The sequence below is a fragment of the Diadema setosum genome, chromosome 19 (genome assembly GCF_964275005.1).
Source record: "Diadema setosum chromosome 19, eeDiaSeto1, whole genome shotgun sequence".
NCBI lineage: Eukaryota > Metazoa > Echinodermata > Echinoidea > Diadematoida > Diadematidae > Diadema > Diadema setosum.
Window position 1 is genome coordinate 25,495,166 of NC_092703.1, and position 16,875 is coordinate 25,512,040.

At 40.6% G+C, this 16,875-nt stretch overlaps 1 protein-coding gene across 1 annotated transcript in view; it reads left to right on the plus strand.

The window, feature by feature from the left end:
- LOC140242374 (E3 ubiquitin-protein ligase SHPRH-like) overlaps positions 1-16,191 on the plus strand; it is a 28,124-nt gene extending 11,933 nt beyond the window's left edge. The window contains exons 14-28 of the mRNA XM_072322111.1: positions 703-771; positions 2,278-2,490; positions 3,394-3,570; positions 4,961-5,068; positions 5,729-5,859; positions 6,848-7,027; positions 8,325-8,393; positions 9,701-9,929; positions 11,018-11,161; positions 12,143-12,319; positions 12,560-12,862; positions 13,406-13,501; positions 14,096-14,274; positions 15,501-15,581; positions 16,051-16,191. Coding sequence (XP_072178212.1) covers positions 703-771; positions 2,278-2,490; positions 3,394-3,570; positions 4,961-5,068; positions 5,729-5,859; positions 6,848-7,027; positions 8,325-8,393; positions 9,701-9,929; positions 11,018-11,161; positions 12,143-12,319; positions 12,560-12,862; positions 13,406-13,501; positions 14,096-14,274; positions 15,501-15,581; positions 16,051-16,132 — 2,238 coding nt within the window. The 3' untranslated portion in view covers positions 16,133-16,191. The remainder of the gene's footprint in view (positions 1-702; positions 772-2,277; positions 2,491-3,393; positions 3,571-4,960; positions 5,069-5,728; positions 5,860-6,847; positions 7,028-8,324; positions 8,394-9,700; positions 9,930-11,017; positions 11,162-12,142; positions 12,320-12,559; positions 12,863-13,405; positions 13,502-14,095; positions 14,275-15,500; positions 15,582-16,050) is intronic.
- The last annotated feature ends 684 nt before the right edge of the window (positions 16,192-16,875 follow it).

Here is a 16,875-nt window from a genome sequence, read left to right on the forward strand (position 1 = left end):
CGTTGCTAGTGGCGGAGTCTATAGCTACAGCGCTAAATCCAAATCTTAGGACACATTTCTGTTACGTTTAAAGTCGGAAAATCATGGCCCAGAAAAACGCTGATTTTTTTCCTTTTCTTTGATCATTTAGCTTCGAAATTTCGGCAGATGATAGACAAAACATTAGACTACAAAATTATGCCAATAACAGAAATCCGATTGTTTTGACCAATTTTGATGACGTTACTTTAAACTCGATTTTCTCGGCTCAGCCATCAGCGACTTTAGGATCTTTTTGTTGTAGCAGGTCACAAATGATGTCATAATATGAAGAGTAAACAAGACTTTCTTTGAGGTCCAAGTTACTTTGCTGAAGTTGCAATGTGCATGTTTTATTTGGAGATGTTTATTTTAGAAAATGTTAATTATCAGAGCAGTGCCTGATGCTGCATGAATCTTACTAGATCTTTAGTTCTTTTTATTTGATCAAGGCTACTGAGATTCCTTTGAATCAAAATGAAAATTGTAGTTTATTTATTCCACCTGTCTGTATTCTTCATCTGAATCTGCATGCAAGTTCTTTTGTGAATGAACACGTACACCAGTTTTAAATATTTCAATGTTTTATATTTTGTGCATGCATTCTATCTATCTCTCTCTTTGTCTCTTTCTCTTTATCCTTTATCTTTTTTTCTTTTTTTTTATACTCTGCTCTTCATGCAGTACTCTCACAAGACTAGCGTCCTCCCAGATACCAAGTTATCAACCCTGGACCGCAAGTCATTACAGCGGGTGAGTCAAGGTCATATGGAAGCTCTTACCTCGGAGGCATCACAAATCACAATATTTGCCTTTTTCCAAAAGTGACATTTTTCCATGAAGTAGCAGTTTTTTGTTGTTTTCATCATTTTTCCCCCAAACAATGAGAATAATTCGCATCAGAGATAATGTAACTTTGCAATTCTCTATGACTCATAGAGTTAATAGTCTAACAGGACGTGGCTAAAGCGACCATATGTGACCCGCTACAACAAAATGATCCTAAAGTCGGGCGAGGTCGATTATTTGAAAATTGCATGACATAATCCCCTAATCTTTCTGCTTTAAATTGATATACGTTGTATAACACATTTTATAAAAATAATCGGCTGCGGAGATATCGATGTTTAAAAGAGAGCATGTCGAGACGTCTGGAAAATCACTGTTTCGAGAAAAGCGCCCTAAAAGTCTTCCTTTCGACGCAATCGCGATCAAGGGACACGCAAGTCAGTTTTCACCTCTGGACAATAGAAGGTAAACCCTAGCAACCGCCGAAGAGTTCATTCAAGCACATCAGTGTCGGCGGTCTCCTCACCAACCAATCAGTGACCAGGATGTGAGAAGCGGCTGAGCATAGCGCACCCCGCCCGCACGCACCAGTCGACTGGGCAGTGTGCGAGCTTCACGCTTTGGTTAGCAGCAACAGCAAACTGACCAATGAGATCACTCTGGTCGTTGTTAGGGGCGGAACCTATCTGTGGCGCTCAATCCAAATTTTCGAACCAGTTTCTGCTTCGTTGAAACGCCAAAAAACATGGCTCAGAAAAACGTTATTAAAGAATTATCTTTCCTTTGATCATTTTGCTTCAAAATTTCGACAGATGATAGAAGACATGTTAGACTCCAATGATATATCAAAATCAGAAAATCGTAAGTTTTGACCAATTTTAATGCTCTGACTTCAAACTTGATTTTCACGGCTTCGACCGTGCGCGACTTTAGGACCTTTTTGTTGTAGCAGGTCACATATGATCAAGAAAGTGGAGATTCAGTATAGACAGAACTATGTTTTGGATGCAAGATACTATAGTGGCACTATTATACAGTATTAGCCACTTTGGGGTAAACAAACAATAAAAACGGGTGGATAGCAGACTCTTTTGTAATAAAGCAAAGTGGAATGGTAATAAAATTATGATTTTGTTTATTTTTAAGAAACAAAAGACTCAAATGAGAGGTTGGGGATACCTGCAGCTGCAGGAGACTGAGATTCTTCATGTTATGATGATTACCATGCTACCAGTCATATTCTGCCTTTGCCATGCATGACCTACTGTATTTAGTGCATCAGCCATATATTTTCATAATAATATATTCAGATTCATGAAGTAGAACATATTCAATTATCCCCTTCTCTTTCTGTTTTGCCACTCCCCCTCCCTATCCCCCCCCCAAAAAAAATGATGTTGTCTCCGCTCACCTGTCCTCCCTCATTCTCCTTGGACCTTTCCATCCTGATATGGGGGTGTGTGACACCAGTTGCTGGGCCCTCTGCTGCGGCTGCGCCAGGCCTGCTGCCACCCCCACGTGGTGCGGGGCGAGTTCACCGCCATGCAGAAGAAGAGACACCTGAGCATGCGGGACCTGCTGACCAACATGATCGGCAAGGCAGAGGTGGAGAGCGACGGGGCCCACCGGCAGCTGGTGTGCGCCCTCAACGGTCTGGCCGCCATCCACTGCATCAGGGACGAGGTAAGTCTGTGCGACAGCATGGTCCTTCTACTCATTGGCACTCATTGAAAAAATATGATTTGAATCGTAATTCAGATATCGCTTTTTGCATTCTTTGCATTCTTGTTCACACTTACACAGATAAGTACTAAAAAATTGCATGGTTGATGAAGAAAAATTGTGAATCAAATCACGCTGGTTCGATTGAGGCCACATTGTGCATGGGTGAGTCTCAGAGCTTGACCTTACTTTGACCTGACTGTCCTGTGCACCTTGCGTAGGATATAAAAATTAGCACATCCATACACACTTTGCACCGCAAATTATTGTGTGACTATTCAGAAACGTCACACTTTATTATAGTATTGCGTGGTTCGCGATTTGAGTCTCACTAATAGTTACAATCAGTATGTCCACACACATGAAAAAAAGAAAGATTCTGTAGTGATTGACTTGTGAGTAAAATAATCGCAACTGCATATATTTGTTTATTTGTGTGTGTACGTACATCAAATTGCTGTCAAAATTTGTTTTATTCCATCATGATATTAACAATACAGTTACAAAATTGACAGCTGCTGAAACATACAGGCATACCTCAGGGGCGGATCCAGGAATTTCGTAAAGAGGGGGCGTGTTTACAAAAATAAAGGGGGGGCGCACGCACCCCTCCCCCCATTTTTTTCTTTTTATTTCTTTTGTTTCAACAAAAAATAAAGGGGGGGCGTGCGCCGGTTGTGGTCCTCCCTGGATCCGCCCCTGTACCTGCATAATGAATCATATAGTGATGTGTGTTTAACCTACATTCAGTGGACTGTCTACATGTACAAAATGTATGTAGTGGTTTCGGTTATCTGAGAACAACACAGCAGTACACTCCTCCTCAGAGGGAACAGCGTCCCCTCATCCACATCTCTTTTACAGATTGCTGAAGCCGTCAAGCTGTACCGTGAAGTCTTGAAGTCGGCTGAGGAGAACAAGGCCCACATCAGGACGGACAAGCTGCAGCTGATGCACGCCATCCACAATATGCGAGCCATCCAGCGGGACAGGCCAGAGGTCGTTGAACCAATGCCAGAGGATGACGACCTCCCGAGAAAGGTGAGTGATCCCCCCCCCCCCCCCCCGACTTTAATACGTTGAGGATGAGTCCCAAGTATACTCGGGCAGGTGTCTAAGGGAAATGTGTGTTGTAGCAAAATATGTCTGTCCTCATGATCAACAGGCTAATTAACTCGTTGATAAAGGGCAGCTATGCTTTATCCTGCTGTAGCAACTTCTAGAAAGTGTTAACCATTTGAGGACGGGCTGATTTTGCTACAACACGCATATCCCATAGACACTTGCCCAAGTACGCTCTGGATTCATCCTCAATGGGTTAAGGGTATTGGGCAATCTGTGTTCATCTGTGCCAATCAGCTATTTAAATGATGCCCTGTAAAATAGAAAAACTAGTATTTACAGGTATAGCAGTATTAGACACACATACTTTTTGTTCAGTAATAGGGATTTCTGAACAGTATAATACAAACATGGCAGCTGTCAATGGTGTACCTCACACTGAAGAGGTCGCAGGTTTGAGGGTCTTTTTGAGTTGAGTTAGACCATAATTGTGTGTGACTGTGCCATTCCCTTCTGTCATACATTTGCCACAAGAATGTTTTGAATTTTAAGAGTGATCCTTGGACCACTTTCATGAGTTTTAATCCATACAAGCATTATACATACATCACAATCCTCACTCGTCTTGTTGTTTGCAGGATACCTGTCTATAGGACTGCCGATGCGCAAAGCAGATGATGATGGCAAATGATTGGGTTACACTGGGATATACAGAATTGTCGGATGAGAATGAGAAGGATGTTAAGTTGCACTTAAAACCCGTAGGCCCAATTCACGAAGGTGGTACAATTGAAACCGTGGTTTAAACCATGGACAATTAGGTTGTATGGAGCGCCAAGTGTCGCATGGCCTATTTCGTTACGAAATCAGTCATTTCTTCGACGAAATTATCATTTCATTTACAAAGTTCATTTCATTAACAAAGTTCATTTCAACAACGAAATGTTGTTGTTTCGTTACGAAATGATAATTTCGTCAACAAAATGACTGATTTCATAACGAAATAGGCCATGCGACACTTGGCGCTCCATACAAATTGTCCCATGGTTTAAACCATAGTTTCAATTGTACCACCTTCGTGAATTAGGGCCATAGTGTTCAAGACAACTTAATGCCCTTCTCATTCTCGGCCGAGGTAATCATCTTTTCATAAAAATTCACGCTCAACTGTATGACACTTGCAAGAGATATTATAAAACTTAAAAAATGTACAGTCCAGGTTATTTATTGGCAATGACACTACTCATCTATTTGTAATGATTCCAGAATTCTGTTCAGCTACTTCAAATGCTTGTATGAAAATAGAGCAAAAGTTTCCATGAGGACACAATTTTAAATAAATTTACGTCTGCCTTCTCCTGTCCTTCAGATGGAGTCTTTTCGACAGGAGTACTTGATCAGGTCAGAGAACCTTGTTATCAACAGTTTACAGTCCCTCCAGCCAATCACAGACAAGGTCAAGGAGTTGAAGAAAAAGGTAAATTACTTTACAATTTGGTGATGAACTTAACTTTTAAAAAAAAATTTACATCCTTCTGTCTCTTTTTTTGTAGAGTAGAATGAAATTACCTACTATTTTTAGTGTCCTTTGTCAATGTCAATGATGATTTCTTTCATGTTTATGTTTTTCTTGACAACTAAAAAGCTTAATCAGAAAAGTCTTTAAATCAAAATCAACCATAAGTAAGAAATGAAGTATTATTACTGTGAGAAAGCTGTTTTGCTTGACAATGGGAAAAGATGAATATTCAAAGCAACAATCAGATAACAAGACTGTCTTTCATGTAAAATGACTATAAGATGCAAGTTCAATTTGCTCCCATCCCCAATGATCAGTAAGTGCAGGCGCTGTGGCATAGTGGATTAGACTCCTGACTCCCAATCGGAGGACCCGAGTTCGATTCCCTCCCAGTGCTTACGTCCTTGGACAAGATGATTTTACCCACAATGCCCCTCTCGACGCAGGTGTACAAATGTGTACCTGGCAATGCCAGGGTAATAATAATGGCAGGGCCCTCTGGTAGAACAGTGGCAACACTGAAGGGGTTACCCTGGATGTACCATAGCCCACTTGAAATAAACATTAAAAATAGAAAGCTGTATGTGTGTGTTTGTTTTTTTGCTTTCACATTGTTAGATTCCATCGGGACCTCCATGGTACCTGGACGGTATCCAGTGGGTGGTTATGCAGGGCCTCGGAGCCGACCTGGTGGACAAACTCAAGACTGACATGGAGGCAAAGAGCGAAGCCATGGGCCTTGTCGACAAGTGAGTCTACCGAAAAAAAAAGAAGCACTGGTTGTTTATACTCCGATGAAGTTGAACTAAGGATGCAATGCATCTTTGGTTCATCTTTTTCCTCCCACCCACTTCAGACCCTTTTACCTGATTCTCACTCTATTCTTCCTTTCATCTCTCCCTGTCTCCTATTCCCCTGTCTCCATTAGTGCAACGTCAGCTTCCAGCTCACTGCTGCCATTTGACTGTCCTATTTGCCTTCCTTACACTCTTCCTATGTGGCTTCCCTCCTTCAAGTTCTTCTTTCTAGTGTCTTCTTTTGCCAAACAACAGTCCTCTCAAGGACTGCATATTCGTAGTCTTTCGTGGTCTTTCTTAACGGGGCATATATTGTCAAATGATCAATGTCAAATCACTTTTTTTTTAATAGATGGGTCAAGAGTTACTGGTATGTCTACTAAGTTTACAAACTAGGGATAGAAAAAAAAAACACAACAAATTCTTGAACTCTGAGCATAATTCTGCTTTGCAGGCAATTCACCAAATTTTCTCCAAACTGTTCATTGTTTTTGAGTCTCTTTTGCAACCGTACTTGGAAAATTAGATTTCTTTCATAAGTAAGATTGTATATTGTAGAGGCAAGTGATTCAGATTTTTTCTCAGAATAATAAAAGAGGAAACTTCTTTCATTATGAGAGGAAAAACAATACTATATATTTCCAGTGAATTTCTTGGGACCCCCCCCCCCAAATTCCATCATTCTCTTACAAATGGGGGAGCGTATTCTCAAGTTACATGGCATTAAATTTTCAACTGACCAGAAATGAATAAAAAAAAGAAATGAGCAAAGACAATGGGATTCCATTTTTTTTTTAATAACATTAAAGCTATTGGAATAGTTTACCCAATGTCGATATTCACAATCCGTATAAGGCTGCTGCGGAATATTGCATTAGGGAATATAGTCCTTACCCAAGAATTATGTCCTCACCTTCTTTTTAATTTTCTCCTGCCTAAGGTTCCGGGATGTCCGTGGGTTCCAGTACATCCTGGTCTCTGAGCTTGGGGAGCTCGCCGAGCTGTACGAGGCGGCGTGGAAGGGCGTGGTCGACCTCAGGAGCAGGCTGGACAGCGGGTCTCTGCTGGCGGAGGCAACCGACTGCCACCTCCGGCCGTTCAAGGGGCGAGAGAAGCACACGTGAGAGGCAGACCAACTGTTGTTGCCTTTTTTTTTTCTCTGCAGTGTATTCTTAGTTCTTGCTCTCTACTTCTTCACAATCTCACTGAAAATGCAAAGTTAGAGCTGTGAACTAGTAATTACTATGTGTTTACCAATTTTAATAGCTATGTTTGGATTCTCTCATTTTCAACTCCATACACTATGCAGAAAGAATCATTTGGATATGGAAAATGTGTTTTCTGAAGTTTGATCTAGCATGCTGAATGACTATCATGTTCAGTTTCCCAAATTTTTCAAACAAAATCTATTTATTTTTATAGTACATCAGTGTGATGTTTTTGTTGTTGTTGTTGGTTTTGGGTGTTTGTTTTTTTTTTGGTTTTTTGGTTTTTTTTTTTGGTCTGCAGAGGTTCTTAAACCTGCCAAATTGTCACACCTGAGAGGGTTTTAGGACTGTTTTTAGCACAAGTAGGATACAGATTTATACCTACCATGAAGCCACTTTCCCTATTTGTACCACTCCTTAAAGGGGATGGCTAATACAATTGTAACTGATCAGTGAGAATCAGTGGGAATGCTGGGAGATGATTGTTCCAATCCTTGTGGGATTCATTTGAGAGTACATTATATATCTATTGCTGTGTGAAAATTGTTTGCTTCAGAATGGTCTCATATTCAAGTAATGTGCAGTTCGATGTTTCCAGGTTAGCATGCCTGTACAGTGTCGGCGCAATCGTTGAATAATTTTTACACAACAATAGATATATAATGTACTCTTAAATGAATCCCACAAGGATTGGAACAATCATCCCCAAGCATTCCCACTGATTCCCACTGATCAATTACTAGCCATCCCCTTAAAGAGTGCCTGTTTTGTCGAGTTTTTCAAATGCTTGCATTTTCATTGACCATCATCTGTGCGCTTAAAGGTATAAAAAAGAATATGAAGGGACATCATTGTTTTGTTCTTTCTTTAATTTCAAAGTGACTTTGAAAAATAACGATTTTGTGGAGAAAATGCAGGCTTGGATTAATGACCATTATTTTCTAATAGAGCCTGTTTCATAAAGATAGATCATAAGAGTGATGTATTGCAGTTCAAAAAAGTTATGCTCAATATGCTGTAAATGCTATGTTTTAAATCAGACGTAAATATCTATATAATATGAAACAGACTTACGATCAGTACTGATCTTACGCTTGATTTGCTGAGTTACGCTCAATAAATTGAGCGTATAATCAGTTGTAACTCTTTATGAAACAGGTTCTACAAATGACATGTTCTTTGACTGTGAACCTTTTGATCCTCTTACAGCTGTGCCTTCTGCAAAGTGGCTGACCAGTTGCAGAGCTACGAGATGAAACTATTCTCCTTTGATGTCAGGTGAGGAATAGATTACTCTTAAAAATAGATGTTGAATATTTCATATGGATTTTATTTCCATGATTGTTTTTTTCTTGCAAAAAAAAAGGGGAAAAAAACTTCGCAAATTTAACAGCCCGCCAAAATATTGCCCTCTGTGTACATGAGTACTGAGTGTGAGAGCAGTTTATACACACATGCAACATACACGTAGGCAGGCGGCAGTTGCATGCAGATGCTTTTCCTATTGTGTGGACATGCACATCTGTACGCTGAGCACATGCAAGTAGTGGTACCATGTTCACGTTCGTAATTCAACATCGCGCCAAAATATTGCCCTCTGGTTATGTGAGTTCTAAGTATGAGAGCAGTTACACTAATGCAACATAGGCAGGCGGCAGTTACACACAGATGCTTTTCCTACTGTGTGGACATGCGCACCTGTACAACGTATGCTGAGCACATGCAAGTGGCGGTGCCATGTTCATATTCATAATTGCAAATTCGTCCTCGTGCAATATTGTCTTGCTACTCCTGATCCACAAAATATTATGCCAATAAAATGCAGCTGTATTTGCCACTTTATGGTATGATGGCTGTCCAACCACAAGAAACTGTTCTCCATACATGGAGTTCATCCAAAATTTTAAACTGCATATGATTGTAATCTTGCATACACTTAAAGTTGCTTTCAAGAAAGCATATGGTGATGAATGTGAAACAACATCTAATTCAGATCTGATGTAGCATTTTGCTCTCATATTCTTGTCTGTGGGATGTAGAATCTGCTTTGATTCCTACATAGTTGCATATCGTCACTGGGGTGACAAGACCTTGTATCTGCAATTTTGGTGAAAATGACTTTTTTCAATTAATGGTCACATAATGGGTTAAGTGATGTCCTGTCCAAATCCCAACTGTCCTATTCCAAAAATGAAGCCACCACGTCATGTCAAAGGAAATGCTATCCCATTAGCCACAGTGCTTTGGCTGCCATGTTTTTTGGCTCTCCTGAACATTTGACATTTTGTAGATACGAGGTCTTGTCGCCCCAGCGACGATATTATGCTCCTGTGGTGGATTTAACCCTTTAATATGCTTTTGTAGCATTTTCAGTACAATTCAACAGCTTAGTATTAATTTTCTTCCATTTGCAAATAGGGGCAGATGGATAATGGTTATTCTTTTCCAGGCATGCATCAAAAGTGGACTGTACAATGATTATAAAGTAGCATTTACAGAATAGTAAATTTACCCTATAAGTGTAAGTATTCATTAAAGCAACAGAGTATTCCAAAATCATGGAAATTACTGATTTTTGTTCAAAGAAACCTGGATCTCCAGAATGCAGCTGGGCCGGCGGAGCTCACGGAGGATGAGGAAGAACCGGTCAACGCACTCACAGCTGGCCCCCATGGCACCTGGGCGGCCAGCGAGACGGAAAAGGCCCTGCGCATCCTCTACGGCTTCATTAGGCAGTGCCACGCAGACAGGACCATTCTCGACGAGGGCGCTATCTTCCTGGAGATGTTGGAACAGCAGAGGAAGGAGTTCAAGGTGGGCTGGATGTTGATCGATGTTGCCATGGCAATGTGATGCCTGCTAAAGTTGCTAACTAACTTATTAGTTAATTGCTAAAGTTGCTGACTAATGCAAAAATCAAATGTTCTTGACGAGGGCGCGATCTTCCTGGAGATGTTGGAACAGCAGAGGAAGGAGTTCAAGGTGGGCTGGATGTTGATCGATGTTGCCATGGCAATGTGATGCCTGCTAAAGTTGCTAACTTACTAGTTAATTGCTAAAGTTGCTGACTAATGCAAAAATCAAATGTTTATCATTCTCCTTTTCAACCGCGTTGATAATCTCGTGATCCCTAGACATTTTGTGGAAGGTAGCTCTAGGTGTAGAAGTTGCATCATTTTAGCATCAGATAAGGCGCTGTTGAGGCTGAGCAATTAAGGCCACATGGATAAGATACCTGGTATATTGTTGTATTATTTTATGCACAGTTGTCATATTTGTCTACGTACACATACATTGTACAACTGTGTACCCTAAAATTATGTCTCTTTGTTTCACATCACATTGCTAAACCAACAAAGGAGCAGTAAAATAGTTAATAAGTTAATAGGCTTTAACTGGTTCCCCACAATAAATTTGTGTACTGTAAAAGTGGAAAGTTTCATGCATTTCATGCAACCAGAAGCTAGCGCGAAAATAAAAGCACACAAATACACTGTATATTTGCATGCCATATGTTCCAGTAGTTAATGTCCTGATTCCGCGGAATTAAAAACATGCAAAATTTGTCTTGCCTGGCTGAGTGTGAATAATTACTTGCACGAAAATATACACCTTTTCAGTACCCTATGATTGCAAAACTGTGATGATCATTGCTTGACTGTAGAAATACATGAAATGAAACAATGGGAATAAATTAAGATACATGTATGTTTCTCTCCATGCAATACACATTATATCGACCAGCCCCTGTGACCCTACTGGGGTGCCATGAGAATATATTATGATATGTTTCTCTCCTTGCAATATACATTATATCGACCAGCCCCTGCGAGCCTACTGGGGTGCCATGAGAATATATTATGATGTTTTACTCTCCGTGCAATATACATTATATTGACCAGCCCCTGCGAGCATACTGGGGTGCCATGAGGGACCGTGTCGCTGCCATGGATGAGCTGGAAATGGCCATGCTCAGGCTGAGGGTCAAGCTGCCCGGTGAGGAAACTGACCCGGCCTCTCAGCCCTACATCATCGAGCCACTGGAGGTAGGTTTAACCCCTTTGCTTCCAGAAGCTTGACATGACATGCGTGATGTCCATTTGAAAATGCGACAGATGGGAGGTGATGGGTTGACCCCTATAGCGAAACATATAGTATCTTGTACTTTGCTGTTAACTGATTGCAAAGATTTTTTATTGAGTTTAGCTTTAAGGTAGTAACATTCTGTCACAAGTCCCCCAAATTTCATGAAAATTTGATCAGTGTAGATTGGCACTTTGCATGTTTCACTTTTCACACTGTGCCAATTTCAGTGAAATTCATTGTGATCATAACTTCCAAAATATGAGTATTTTTATGTATATATGATTCAATTATCTCATCATGATTGGTAGCAAAGGCACCAAATTATTGAAGATTTTCACTTAACAAAGTATTCCACCCATCACAGTATTACATCAGATACCAGAATATCTGGCAGTAAGTCAGAGCTAAATACCCTCTGCCATCCCCAGCAAGGAACATTGTCTTTGAAATCTTGTCTGTTTTGTCTGACTGCACAGACCTTCTTGCAGTCATATAAAATAGAGTGTTATTCTCATCAAGTGGACTTTAAGATTATACAGATTATACTTAATGATTGACAGCATGCCATGGACATTTCTTAATTCATCAAACTTTTATAGTTGTACCCAGTGGGTGAGACTACTGTACATGTGGAGCATTATTGTATGGATTCAGTACATTGTATACCTGCATCATATTTGGAGAATAATCTGACTACATCTTTGCACTGCTTCATCCCACTTAAGGATCAACAAACTTCTTGTAATCACAAGATCTGGTGAAAGCCATCTAGGCCAGTATTCCCAGCAGAAGTAGAAAAATATTGATGTGCTAATTATGATGGTCTCGTTGTATATTTCAGCACAGGCTGTTCTTCATTCGATTCATATGTCACATCATTATACACTTTTAATCTACCTGTGTTTAAAAATCCACTGGACTCTTTGTCGTTGCATTGACAGGTCGACCAGCAGCGCTACAAGTTCATGAACGACCGCATCGTGGCCCAGAACGACCTTCGTCGCAAGCTGGGCCAGCTGGTCTACCTCCAGAACCTATGCAGGGCGCAGTACGACAACGTGAAGGACGGCCACAACCCCGAGCCCTGCCCAGTGTGTGTGCGCCCTCTTGGGGTGGAAGTGAGAGAAGTTTTGCTCTGCAACATGGTTCTAAGAGATCTAATATTATGTAGATGCTTCTAGTACATGGCTGTTTTGGTGTCTTTGCTTTTTTTTTATTGTGTAGACTGATGGCTTTGATTGTTTGTGTTTGTGGATAAGGAGGCCTTTTGTCTAGAAAAACTGTGCTTAATGGATGTGAAATTCACCTTCTTTGAGAAGGAATAAAAACAGTGTCAATTGATATGCTTTTTGTTACAGTGGACAGTTTTGCAGTGTGGCCATAGCTTCTGCAGCGACTGCATGGAGATTCTTCTCAAACGCTCTCACGTCGCCGGTTGCCAGCGTGCCGTGCGGTGCGCCATTTGCCGGCAGCGAACCGAGGGCGCTGAGGTCACCTACGCGAGCACCTCCCCGCCGCCGGAGAGCCAGCCGCCACTGCCGGAGGAGGCACGCCAAATACATGTCGTCGGCGACCACTCCACAAAGATAGAGGCAGTCGTCAGGGCCCTTATAATTCTCCAGGATGAAGAGCCTGGGGCAAAGGTTCTCATTTTCTCTACGGTGAGTGCATGTAGGTTAAAGGGATGGTACGGCTTTTGTTGAGATGGGGCTTCAGATTTCCAAGTTTATTATGAGATAATGAGAAATCTCTTTAAAATATGAAAGACCATACAATCGTAGGAGGAATTCAAAGTTTATTTGATGAAAATTGGTTTTGAAATTACTGAGATATCAAATAAAAACGAGGTCCTAATAAAAGGTAACATGTTAGGTGGGTGTGAATTAATGGAGAAAAGTGGTTCAGTTAACCCTTTAAGACATGTCACATTATAATACCATTCACACTGCACAAACAGCTCACCAGTTGTTAAAAAAAGAACTGACTTTGGCAAAATCAATGGTCAATATACTGTAGTAGGGACTGGGATCACTCTGTCGCTGAAACATGAAAAATTTCATTATATTGTAATTTTCTGTCCGACTTCAAGAATACTCTGTGGTGAGTTTGTTAGATTTTAACTTTTTCTGTTGTTTTTAAATCAGCATACATATTAAGAAGAAGCACATTTTATATATTTTTGACATTATCATTTCTGCACATAGTGGACTGAAGTCTTGGACTTGATATCAAGAGCTCTGAAGCAAAACAAGATCAAGTTCCAGAATTGCTTCAAAGGCAGCAGCTCTAAGCACTTCCAGGTAAGTGAAAATGTCCTTTTCAAAATCATATGCAATGTGTCCGAGACACAAATATGACTCTACAGTTTAATGATATGAAAAATTTATCTTTTGATGATACATTTCAATACGTGATGTCAAAAGAATGTACACTTAAAGCACTTTTATTTATTTTTACCAAATTGGTTAGAAATACTGAATGAACGTACAAACAAAGTTACAAAAAAGGTAGTCAAAACATTTGTAGCTGTCAGAATTTTGTAGAATATTAATGTTATTTTTGTAATGCAACAGCTAACCACTACCTCTTGCAGATCTATGTAGTTTCAAGTACAGGAACTCTTCTCTGGCCACTATCTTGCTTGTACTATAAGGTCAAAACATCAAACTTATATAGAAACGTGTGTTTTAGCCATCGTGCGGGGATGGAGATTTTAAGTTTTTTGATTGTTACAATAATTTCATTTTGTGTTTTATGTTGCCATTTAGAGTTTGTGTGTTAGCCATCGTGCAGGGATTAAGAATTTTAAGTTTTTTTGTTATTACAATTATTTCATTTTTGTACCTGAAGTGTTTTATGTTGTCATTTGCTCCATTATGTGCTTTCCTTCAAAGACGGCTCTCCTGGAATTCAAGCACGAGCCGGACATCACGGCACTTCTTCTACCTGTCCACAGTGGCAGCAAGGGGCTGAACATCATCGAAGCCACCCATGTGTTCCTTGTGGAACCCATCCTGAATCCTGCCAGTGAGATGCAGGCGGTGGGCCGGGTCCACCGGATTGGGCAAACCAGGTCTGTCTGTTTCCATGACTGGGCTAGTCTTAGGTCAAAGACTCTCTTGGCTAAATTAGTGATTGCAAGAGGAAAAGCAGAGGGTCTGTAATGCGAGACTAGTTCAGCTGCCGGAGAGAGCCGAGACCTAGCGAAAGAGGCTTTGCAGATCTGTCTGAATTTGTGAAATTAAGCCTCTTGGTAGCAAAAATCGTGACCAATCAGCAGAGTACTGTCCAAAGAAGCTCATTCATACATGTTTCGCACTGACGGCCAGTGGGTGAATTGAGCAATTGCAGTGGTCCAATTGACTATAAACTTAACTGTTCTTCTGTGCCTGAATCCATTCAGTGGGAATGATGCATGGGGTAGGATTTCTCCTGGACATGAAAAATTAACATGATCACTAATCTCAAAAAGACCCTGCGTTTTGGCTTCTGCTCTCAGCTTGTACTGTAGCTCATGACTGTCATTGCTAACAACAGCATGATGGCCTTTCAAATAGGATATATGGCAGGGTTGGATAAGGACCTCTTATGGTGGATAACAGTATGTGCAATTATTGTTGGTAAGACAAACATTTAGAACAGGTACATTACTTATATTGAGGTTTATACATGTACATGGAGTGCACACGAGCAAAATGGCGCAAAGATTTCTGGTGAGAAATTGGAAATTGTGCAAGTGTTGGGATAATAATCAAATGTAAAATAATTAGTGGAAATGTGATAGAAATTTACCTTAAGTGCTTGTATGCCAGATTTGCTTTTCTGCTAGGCGTGATAGAATTGTCTTTTCTTTTTCTTTTTCTTTTTTATTGGAAATCACAATATTGAAAAGTATGGCATTGAGAAAACTTGATTATGAATTCTGAAAGAATTAACCAGCTAATGCAGGCAGACCATGTTTTCATGCAACATGTTAAATCTAAACACTGTAACAACATGCTTTGAAAAGGATGAGTAATTTAATATTGCATTTACATTCCTTCAGTACTTTGTTTCTGCTTTATATTGAACAGTAGATCAACGACGTTGTATGAAAATGACATCTCTCACAATCCGTTGTGATAGTTGTCCATCACTCCCATACAACATTGCAGATCTCATGCAACTCTGCTTGACGCTTCCTTCTGTCATATCAGAGTGCCACTGAGATTGTATGCAAATGAGTTGCTGTTTGTACAAATTGCACTGACAGTGATGCAGTGTACTGCTCCTTACTTCTTCCCAATATTAAACCTCCAGGCAAACGTTTGTCCATCGCTTCCTTGTCCACAACACCATCGAAGAAAAACTCCACAGCTACCTCAGGGACCACAGCGTCAAGTAAGTCACTGTAGAAAGTCATCTGTATCATATAGTCAACTGGAAATGGTAAAGAGGGAAGTTTCCCCCAAGTGTATCCGTATTCAGATTCAGTGAAAGCAGAAAGAGTACTGAAACGTTCGGTAAAAGTTTGTTGATATGATCAAACAGAATCCACATACTGTACTATGACAGATTTTATATCAATTTTCGCCCTCTGCACAAATTTATTTGTAAGGTTGCAGCTGATACAAAACTTGTCATAGCACATAATTATATTCACCCCTCTGAATTGATAGTCTCTTCCTTCCATCCACATAATGTTTGGGATATTTGCTCACAGATGCAAATATTTTGAAGACTCTTTTTGTGGCCCTCATTTAATATCTGATCTGATCTCCAGCTTACATCATGTCATGGGGTTTTCCTGAGTTTGCTGTATCAAAATGATAAAAGTATGGCCGTTTTCTCTTCCATCTCGTGTCTCCAGGGACGGACTGAATTCTGTCGAGACGGACACAGGGGACATGACCCTCTCAGACCTCGAGAAGCTCTTCGCATCGGAGACGTAATGAGGAGAAAGGGTTTTGACTGCCGTCATTCCTGTCGAAGTTTTCACCTCATCGTCGTTGTTACTGTCAACATTCCATCATCCAGGCATCAGTATTATTGTTCATTGTGGACACCTACAGAATCGGGAGACCACAAGCGTTCGTGCTTGTGGCTTTTTCTTCAGCAGCATCTGTCATAATCCCTGTGGATATCTTCAAACTGTTCTTTGCGCCATCATTGTTATTGGGCGTCATTCACCCTTGAGTCGGAAGTCCGTCGTCAGTGAGATCGTAGCGGCTTCTTGCATCAGGTGTGAATTCCAGCAGAATCGGCCGGGATGATCGCCAGCATTGTGGTAGTGGCTGTATACCTCCAGTGTCGTCTCTTTTTGTTCTCACTCTTATTCCTCCTCCCCCTCCTCCTCCTTCAAACCCACCATTTTGTTTTTATAGGGATCAAGGAGAGCTGTTTGATAATTGCCCACTCACAGTGGCACTTAATTAATTTTGGTAGGGACAACCATTCTCCGTAAAGGCATGCATCTTCTTGCTGCTTGCGATGGTACATTGTATATATGTCATTTTTGCCTGCAACTCCTCAGTGACACTGTTCTCTAAAATATCTAACACCATTAAGCAATGCCACAACAGTAGAATAGTACCGGAAGCAAGCATTACTAACTGGTGACAAGCATCTACGCAAATATGTGGCGTTGCCCCAGCATCTAGCTGCTGAATACATGTAGTTTCATTCATCGTTGATC